This window comes from Chenopodium quinoa, unplaced genomic scaffold (genome assembly GCF_001683475.1).
Source record: "Chenopodium quinoa cultivar QQ74 unplaced genomic scaffold, ASM168347v1, whole genome shotgun sequence".
NCBI lineage: Eukaryota > Viridiplantae > Streptophyta > Magnoliopsida > Caryophyllales > Amaranthaceae > Chenopodium > Chenopodium quinoa.
The window spans coordinates 6,156,960-6,167,143 of NW_018744367.1; the positions used below are offsets into that span (position 1 = coordinate 6,156,960).

General features: G+C 36.4%; 1 protein-coding gene across 1 annotated transcript; it reads right to left on the reverse strand.

Moving 5' to 3' along the window:
* Positions 1 to 590: 590 nt before the first annotated feature.
* On the reverse strand, positions 591 to 9,903 carry LOC110696606 (NADH dehydrogenase [ubiquinone] iron-sulfur protein 4, mitochondrial-like). The gene is made up of 5 exons (XM_021873944.1): positions 9,634 to 9,903; positions 5,525 to 5,613; positions 4,842 to 4,971; positions 2,771 to 2,800; positions 591 to 883 (listed from the first exon to the last, which is right to left on the reverse strand). Exons 1-5 carry the CDS (start codon positions 9,793 to 9,795, stop codon positions 827 to 829), a joined length of 468 nt encoding a protein of 155 aa, XP_021729636.1. The 5' UTR covers positions 9,796 to 9,903; the 3' UTR covers positions 591 to 826.
* Positions 9,904 to 10,184: the final 281 nt, after the last annotated feature.

Here is a 10,184-nt window from a genome sequence, read left to right on the forward strand (position 1 = left end):
CCCTAGCTACTAGCTTATCCATTGGAGCTAAAAAATGCAATTAGCTTGGCCAAGCAAATTAGCTTTGTCAAACTAATTTGCTTGGAAAAAAAACTTGCTAAAATAAAACAAATTAGAATAAATAAAATGAAATTTATCAACGTAAATTAATGAGGTGTGGTCCATTTAAATAGTAAGCTATTAGCTAACCATTGGAGCTAAAATGACAATCAGCTTAAAAGCTTATGTGGCATGACAAGCTAATTTGCCATTGGAGTTGCTCCTAGAAACCATAGATGTGAACTAATAAGTACTGTATATGATATGGCACGCTAACATCTCGCTAGTTTATGCAAGGTTATTTGACCAATCTGGGACAACAAGAAGAGATATTACTACCATTACGGCTTTAATTGCTTTTTTTGCTTTTAAATTGGTATGTAACTTATGTATGGCAGTATGGGACTTCAATGGCCCTAGTAGCTACTTTGGTTATTTTGTCGCTATATTTGGTAAACTTTTTAAATTAATATAATTTCAGTTTATCTAAAAAGCAATCATTTTTGTAATCGGCTTTCAACCCAAACGTATAATTAAATAAACTATCAGCCTCACACACAAGTCATATGTTGTACAACTAGTTCAAAGACAAGTATATTTTTCATGGCTCTTGAAAATTCTACAAAGTTTCACCTGAACAGTACAAGAAATTGGCAATGTTCTTCTGCCGCAACACTATGCAAATGCCAATGGGTGCATTACAATTATTATCCAGCAAAAGAAAGGAAAATGCACAATCAACGAACAAGGAATTAAAGTATTTCATTCTCAAAACAACGAAGGAAGTCTAGCTTTCCTGCATCGGAGGACCCTTCCACTTGAAATTGTCTGCGTATGCTTTAGGCTGCAACAAGGGCACAGAACAAATTATCTCCACTCAGGCCAATGATAACAGGAAATTTCAATAAGAATGACATTTATATTCCTTCAGTAGTTATGAACTCTTAACTCATGGAAGTAAGTTTAACAAAAATACTGACCATTTCATTCTCTATACAGTACCAACTTTTATACGGAGTAAAAGTTTGTAGGGGTAATACTAAGCTATCAGCACCACACATAAGAAAGGTTCAATCAAAATAGCATAATTGGCTATCTAAATCAAGTTTAAAAATTCCAATGCATTTAAAGACCAAAGGAAGCTAAAGCATGTCATGTCATCATCCTATCTATCAAACTATTTCACGTGGGAAGCTAGGGACATACTTCCTCAATTTCTATTTACATGACTAACATTCTTAAAAAGGAAATGTCACAATACTTGACCTATACTATAAATGGAAAGTTTTATTTTACACAATTAACCAACATCATTCCCACCTAATTAACTACCATCCCCATAACCCAACACCAGCCATCCTACCATGCCGCCACTTCATCCCAGCAAAACCACCACACCATTCCTCAAACCACCACTTGGATCTACCGAACCACCACCCTTAAAAAACCACCACCAAACCCACCACTCCGATCTACCAAACCAACTTTGTCTAAAGAACCACCACCAAAAGCACAACCCCGATCTAACGAATCACCACCAAACCACCCTTTGCTTCGTCGTCAAACGACCACCCTAGCCACCAGACCCATTAGGTCCACCATCACAACCACCTTCTTTCTCTCTCATCTATTTTCTCTCTCCTTAACCACTTTCCTTACTCAACCACTAGATCCATGACCCACCCACCAACACTTTCATGTCCCACCTGAAAGATTGCATATGCGTGGTGTTGGTTTGATTTCTTGATCTTCTTTCTCCTCAAAAATTCAAGCCCATTTTTTTAAGGGTTAGATAGGGGTGGTACAGTGGTGGTGGTTTGGACGATGGCAGTGGGGTGGTAGTTTAGAAGAGGGCGGCTGCGGTGGTGGTTTAGATGGGGGTGGCAGCGACGGCGGTGGTCTAGATGTGGGCGACAGCGACAAGGGGTAGTTTAGATGAGGGCGGCAGCATCGGCGGTGATGGTGGTTTGTGAAGTTTAAGGTGATGGAAAAGTGTCAAGGTGGTGTCGATGGTAGGTTTGGCAACTGATGCAATGAAATGATGTTTGGTTAATTTATTTAAGTATTTGATTAATATGCTTTACATATATACTAGGATTAATTATACATTCTCCCTCCTTAAAAACTGTGCCAAGAGCTATGGGTCATCTATTTAGAAACGGAGGAAGTATTTTTTTAAGAGAATAGACACAACTTAACAAAGAAGGTAAGGTACAGATTTCTGGTCTACTTTTCAAACTTTAAGATGCAGATCTGCCTCCAGAGTCGAAATAACATTTAAACAAATTAAACAGAGATGATTCAATAATTAAGGTTAAGCTGGAAAGAAGAGTGCGTCAAAAAAGAATACAAGGTGATCACAAGGCCAAAATCATTTTGGTAGGACGCCCCATTGTCCCCATGCTCTCCCAGGATCTAGGGGTGCTTTGTAGTTCCTAGTTTCTCTCTAGAACCTTCATGTCTTTCAATCCCCATCCCCCCCCCCTCTTCCCGACATATATGTAGGCCTAAAATGAGAGAACGAGGTAAAAAAGATTTCAAAACCATTTCCTTGATGCTCCAATATTTGAATAGAAATCGCAGCACACACTCAGAAAGTCTTCACATAAAAATCATAATCTTGGTTGATTATACGATTAGTTGATAAATTGATAAGTTAAAGACAGACTGAAAAGAATGGATTGCAAACTCTGGAAATTAAATAAGCCGTTAATGAGATTAACAAGCTCACCTTCAGAAGTGGTGTGTGACGCTTTTTTACCTGCACAGAAAAGTTCAACAACCAGTATTACCCAGAGGCAGAGAAAGATTAAGGGAAAAGGAAAATTGAAACAGGGGAGGGGAAAAAATAACAAGAACATGCACTCCTCAAGGCCAACTATACTGCATTCAAAGCTAGACGCAGTATGCCAAACAAATCACTTTTTGAAAGACTATTTAATAATATCTCAGCCAGCCAAAAGAAGTAAAACTAAAACACAATTCTAATGTAACAATGGCATGTACATACAACTTTTCCAGCAGATGAGCAGAATTTGTCAATTTCACTAGGCAGCAAAAAAAATTCAGAAAGTTGAACAGAGAAATGAGGATCACATATCGTAGCCAAATCCTTATATTGTACATGAGCACAAATACCTAATGTAGAAGACCTATAACAAATTCAATCTATAACTATAATCCTTCTACAAATTATGTTATAGACTCCACTATGCGATAAGCATGATCTAAAGCCCTAAGTATACATCATAATTTCCAATTAATTGATGACTGAATTTAGACATTTAGGCTTTTTAAGCAGGTCCACAAGAAAGGGATAGGGAATTGTCCTTTATAGTGTTTAGTTCACTTTTTATTTTTAATTTATTTTTCCTTTTTGCCTTTATATGAATGAAGTAAGCACAAATGCCTTAAGGTTTAAAGTCTTTACCAAAATGAAATAATTGACTCTAGGAAATTTCCAATCTACATTCTATAAAGAATTGATCAAAAGGTGTTGTAAACTATGACTAAAGCATATACTTCTCCCAAACAAATTTAATTGTTTCTACCTGTCCAAAGATACAAGCATTCCTGCAACAATCTTATAGTCCTTGATTCCTTAGTCTTTCCAAGAAACTCGTGTTTTAAGGGTACACTCCCCAAAATAGTAAGTTTCAAACATACTTAAAAAACTATTCAACAGGCAGTAACCATAAACAAAATTATTAAAAGTTGACTTTCACCAACACCCTAAGCCCCCCTAGAATATTTATTTAAGGGGACTTAAAACCGAGTATCTAATGCTAATGAGAAGAGAAAAGCCAATAAAAAAAATCAAAAACTAAGTCCTTAAGTCCAATGCATTTAAAATTTTCTATACCTCCAACAAACTAAATATGGATGTAAGCTCCCCAAAAAAAACATGAAATAAATAACTCCAATTACCATGTGTCACTATTGAGACATTATCACCTAGGGAATGATTATGGTCTGTTGAAGACTTGAAGTCCTAAAATGAGTACTGTGTCATAGTGTGTAAACCAACTGGAATGACCAATGACCATAAAGTTCAGCTTGCGCGCCTCATAAATCCCATCATTTTATTACTTTCTGTTATGATTTATTTTGCTTTCATTTAATAGATCTAGGAATCCACTAAAACCATGGGTCTGAAAGTTTAAGTCATTTTTGGAAAGATTTGATTACTCACTTTTCTCAAATAACGGCTTACACAAGTAGCCAAGTCAGAACAAATTTTGCTGATTCTGACCTAGTGTGAAGCTACTTGGTTAACATACTACGTGTATAAGTTTAGCTAAAAGAACCTCAAGAGAAGAGAAATGGATAACGGCATATTTAAGTTACTACATAATACGGGCCTGATGTGTTCACCTTATTTTCACTAATTTCAGAAGAAAAAAAAAATGTTTAAATAAGATAAATTTAGGAAAATATGTTATATAAGTTATGATAAGGGCTACCTAAGTTCAATTTAAAACTAAAATAAGTTCTAATAAGGTCTAATCAGTTTCAATAAATTAACAAGAACACACCCTACATATATAACTTGGAATAAAAGAGCCTCAAGAGAAGAGACATGGATAACGACACATTTTTTTAAATTAAGTAAATAGCATACATACATAAACAGAGAAATTTATTTATCTTGGATATATAGCACACATCATCTGAGATTTTTTTTATTTTTTTATTTGAGGGATCCACCCATTGTGAAGTACAACTTATGTTTAAAGAAACAAAATGAAGCAAGAGTAAAAGGATGGACAAAGACAGTTTACAAATATTAATACAAAACACACCTCATATTGCCATCCATGTCTCTCAGCAAAGGCTTTTGCATCTTCTTCACTGTTGAAAGTCAGTGCTGATTCACCAACATTGGCATAAGGGTCTCCAGTGGATGTCCATCCCATCAGTGGATTCTCCCATCTTAAGGAATTTACAAAGACAGATAATGTTCAATCAAAAATATGCAAGTAAGATAACTACACAACTAAATACACAATACACACAAAACCATCCATCAGAGTAACTCAGAATGTACATGCAAAAAGTCTTTGGGTCCCTTAAAAATCATCATAATTCAACATACAGCAAAAATCCCTAACTTTAGTATGAATACCTCTCATGGCTCTCAATATCACAGAAGTTCACTCTCTAAGACCCAAACCAGGTTTAGAAGACCTTTAAGGTTGTATCCAGACACTATACACCAAACTTTAAAAGTGTAGCCACCTAAGCTTTATGTCACTGGGAAAAAAAACCCAGTAGCAAAAAACCTTTTACGTTATACCATCACTATGATTCTTTCACACCATGTACCACAGTTTCTGGAGCATACACATTATACTAGACTGACTAGACTTTTGTTTACAAGCTTAACAAGTTGAAGAAGTAAATTATAATCCCATTGTGACACTGCAAAATCCAAAATTGACAACTGAATAACAATTTATCTGAGAATTATAGTCTAGTGACCTACTTTTGTGTGGAAAGGAAGTTGATCTTCCACTTCCCAACTTTGCCAGCACCTTGCTGTGTTGCAACGCGAGCAGGTGAGTAAATCACAACCTGCGCTCATAATTTACAATGAGTAAGGAAGAGTTAACATAACCCAGAGGAAAATATTAACTTTCAAATAAGTATGTGGTTACAATAAGCACAACATGGGGAAAAACAAGATTATAACTAAGGATAAGCAATGGAATATATAGGTTCAAATCCTTTAAATGGACAGATGCACCTAAAGGCACCAAAACCAAATAGCATGTTGCTTTCTAATCACCAGTGAGCTTATATTATATTAAATGGCTGCTATATTGGAAATACAGAAGGTTATCATCAAATAGCAAAGAGACAATTAAGTTAGTTTCATCAGATAACAACCCAACTATAGTAATATATGAAATACCATATGTATCTGCCAATACCAACAATCCAAAATTCAGTTTAGTTTTGATCAATTAATGACATACATGACAAATCACAAACTAATAATGTCCAGCCATTTCTTGCTTAGGTTATGGGAAAGGAGCAGAATTGTCACCTAAACAGCTAACCTGCAACAACAAGCTCTAGTCAACCTGCTCTATCACCAGCATTGCTGGAAAATAGAGATCTATAAGTTCCAAGGGCCAAATGCATTGTCCAACAAAGATGAGTCACAAAGTACACATGTTTAAAAAGGTAATGATGTAAGGTACAGGTTATAGTGCATTTCCAAGCAACTTTTAACACATAAAATCACAGCAGCGCCACAGCAAAATTACACATTGCCAAGAAATTATAACAGACTTCCTATTATTCACACATACTCGAGGAGGAAGCCAGCAACAATCAATAACTAACCACAACTTGCAACTTGCAAGTTGTTAAATCAGTTGTTAGGTGGTTACCGCAAATTCAGGGGATTCTGTTATGATGAAGAGTAAGCAGCAATGAGTAGGAGTATTAATAGGGGAAGGCTTGTGATAATAAGTGAATATTGGAGAACGTATTGAGTGGAAACACAATCTGGAGGAATCATACCCTTAAAGTCTGATAATATTAGCTTGTATTGATTAACTTCTCTGATTACAGCCCAAGCCTACCCTTATAATCTTGTTTTCTGTCTTAATTTCTTAATTAGTGTATTAGTTTCTAAATAATCACAAAAACCAAAAAACAGAACCTGTGTCGTAGCACACATCCATATAATCCATGCTTTCTCCACATACACGTCAGCAGCATATACGATATATCTAAGGATGAAAACGACATCTTCATCTAGACTTATGCACACTTTTCTTCAAAATTCAACCTTCTGTGAAACATATCCATATTCTGCTTAGAAGATAAAACTAGTATAAGTATGATATAACATGAACAATCTGCTATTAACGGAAGGCAACATATCCCTTAGCTAACTTATTCTATAAGGTGTTGATTAGTTTCCCTTAATTTCCATAGACACTCAAATTTCCCATGAATTTCTTTTTGACCATGTTGTGTTTGTTGACATCAATGTATAAAAAAGCTCAAGGCGAACTAGAGCAAGAGGGGTCCAGCAGCGCCTACGTGCACCTCTTTGAAGTGAGGCGCACTATATGAACAATTAAAAAATTTGGCTGAAATTTGCTTCAAATGTGCTGCACGTGCGCCTAACTAGCACGTAACCACAAAAGCCTCGCCCCGACCAAGCTAAACGCTTACCCCGTAGCGCCATGCGCCCGCTATTTCAAACACTAGTAGTAACATTAAAAAGCAAAAATGGAAGTTACAATTCATGGAATATATTCACCCACCCCACCCTTGGTCACTATTCTACATTCCTAGGAATTACAGTTTCCCACATAACAACCAAAGACATTAGTGTAATTCCTAGGAATGGAGATTCCTATGCGAAGTTAATTCCCAAACCAACCAAACGAGTCCTAAGACATCAAAAGCTTCTTCAAACAAGGCACCACTTTTACCAAGCCCAAGTAAAAGGACTATAATAGCTTTCAACTTATGTTTTTATATGTATCCAAGAAATCCATAAATGTTAACCAATTTGCCCAAAAAGAAAAAATGAAAGTAACACAATCCCATGATAATTTTGAGTCATCATTTAACTGCGGATCATCAAGATCAACAAACTTAAACCTCCTTCACAAGCATTAAAATAGCAAACTTCATAGTTCAGAACCACATACCAAAAGTTAAAAACCCCAAACATTCCTCACTTCATAGCCATTATACAAACGGTATGTTTATCTACTCATTTGTTCAATTGGAGATTTAATTTTGCTAATTAGAGCACTCCAAATGAGAAAAATCTCTTAGGGCATGCCTTGAACGGGTATAGGGGGGGGGGAGTTTGGATTTAAAAAACTAGTTAGTGGGGTATTAGTAATAGTTACCTATACCCCCCTCCCTCCCCCCCCCCCCCCCCCCCAAATAAAGTAATTATTCCCCTTTATATTAGCTCTCATCTCTGCTATACTCTCCCTTCTCTTCAACTTTTTTTTTTCCCTTCACCTCCATATCTCCCGCTCCCCCCACCCAACAGATGCCCACCAATACAAAAGCATTTTCCGCTACCAAAGGCATCCAATGGGAATGACAAGCTGACCTATTCGGGCTTATATAAACAATGATCTGAATCTGGAGCCATTAATTGAGGATTTAGTTGAATGAAAGTATAGGGCTTAGGGTTTCTGATCCTTCCAGTAGGGCAATGCGTGTTTACGGTCAAAAATTGGTTGTCTTGTTACAAAGGTCAAAAATAGTTTGTCCTAACCCAAGATTGTTGCAAATCCATAGAAAAGAAAATATTACTCCATAAAGGTATGCCTGGAATAGGTGTAATGGGAAGGGAAAATATAATGGAAAAATAATTCTGACTTTTTTTAAGTTAATTTTTGGAGTAATTGGTTTTGATTATTGGGGTTAGCTTGTTCCCTTAAAAATAGGGTTAATAGTTACCCACATCCCCCCTAGTGTGATTATTCTCCCAGCAAATATAACTCTCTTCTCTCCGTTTTACCCTCCATTCTCCCTATTGCGTTTCACTTCCTCCATCTTGATACGCGCCCTCTCAATTGAAGAAGCTAGACGACAACACAACTACTCCATAGAAACATCTAACCGCCGCCAAAGCCAATGGAGTTGAGAAGCCTTTCCATTCCACGGTAATCAATAGCAATGATCTCAAATTGGAGTCATCAACTGTAGAGATAGATGAACGAAAATTTAGGGCTTGTAAATCTTCCAGAAATGTGATGCTCAAGGTGGTATCAATTTGACCTCTGTCAAGGCGGTTGAGATAGATGAACGAAAATTTAGGCTTTTAAATCTTCTAGAAATGTGATGCTCAAAGTGGTATCAATTTGACCTCTGTCAAGGCGGTTGTTGTCATTGGCCATAAAGTGGTGGGTCTTGCTACAGAGGTAGACGAAGAAAGAAAGGATCATATTCTTTCTTACCCACCAAATCTTAGAAAAGGAAAGGTTATCCACTAAATTCACATTCTAGTATGTATCTATTACGAGCTTATGTCTCAGCAATAACCCAATTCATTAGTGTAAATAAACCAAGTTGGACTGACCTGTGTTAAACTTTACCCCATTATGATTTCCAGGATTCCAGGCATGCCCTAAATCATGAATCTACCCTTCATGAATTCTGGGATTCCACGCATGCCCTTAGGTATACCTACAATGGTGTATAATTGAAATCGTACTCCTCTAACCATCTACAGAACTTCAAAAACACAGCGCTCAACAATAAAATTCTGTTTATCATAAACAATTAACCTAACCTTCCATCAAAATCAATACACGTTGAATAGCAAACTCAGCATTTGGAACCACATACAAAACCCGATAACATTCCTCTTACTCTCATCATCAATGACAAAAGAATATGCATCTCCATTAATTCTAATCATTTCAATCCAAAATCACTAATTTTCAACCAAAAAACAATATGACAACCTTCAAACAGTGTCACAAAATACCAAATTCTAACTATATCCTTAATAATCAATCAATACGAGCATAAAACAGTTCAAATAGAAGAATAATTAACGAATTAATAAAAAAATAATAAAAACGCAAAAAACCATACTCGGCGACGAAGGTGTTCTTCGGGGATTCCAGCGACGACGCCGATCTCACCAGTGCGAGATTCGACTAAAGCATCGGCTTGAGATGAGTACTTAGTTGAAATGAGCGCAGATCGGCTAAGATGAGTTAGTCTCAGACCAGCTCTTTGTAGAGAGGTCGCCATTGGTGTACCTTCTTCCTACAACTTTCTTCTCTCTGGTTCTCTCTCTCTAACAATGAAACAATGGAGAAGGAAATCAATTTTTTTTTTTTTTGGGAGAGTCCAATTTGACAAGATTGTTACCATCTCCTTTAAATATTACGCGCAACTTTTGCCAAGGATGGATGTTCAGGTTATGGGCAACTTTCCATTTTTAGTAAAAAAAAAAGCTAGAAATTACTTATTTACCCTTACTAAAAACTATGATCTTCTTAATTCTACCACTTTTTTTTTAATTTCATTAAGTTAAACCTAATCTGATTACACTAATCTCATTACTCCCTCTATTTATCATCCCATTTCCCCCCAACTACCCCCAACTTCCCTCATTTACTCATCTTCCCAACCACCCA

Excerpts from the sequence above, each read along its gene's own strand:
- LOC110696606 (XM_021873944.1), bottom strand. The coding sequence starts at position 9,795 with ATGGCGACCTCTCTACAAAGAGCTGGTCTGAGACTAACTCATCTTAGC. Across the intron at positions 5,614-9,633 it reads AAGAACACCTTCGTCGCCGA|GTTGTGATTTACTCACCTGC; the intron begins GTATGGTTTTTT and ends TTATGAGCGCAG. Across the intron at positions 2,801-4,841 it reads GACATGGATGGCAATATGAG|GTAAAAAAGCGTCACACACC; the intron begins GTGTGTTTTGTA and ends TTTTCTGTGCAG.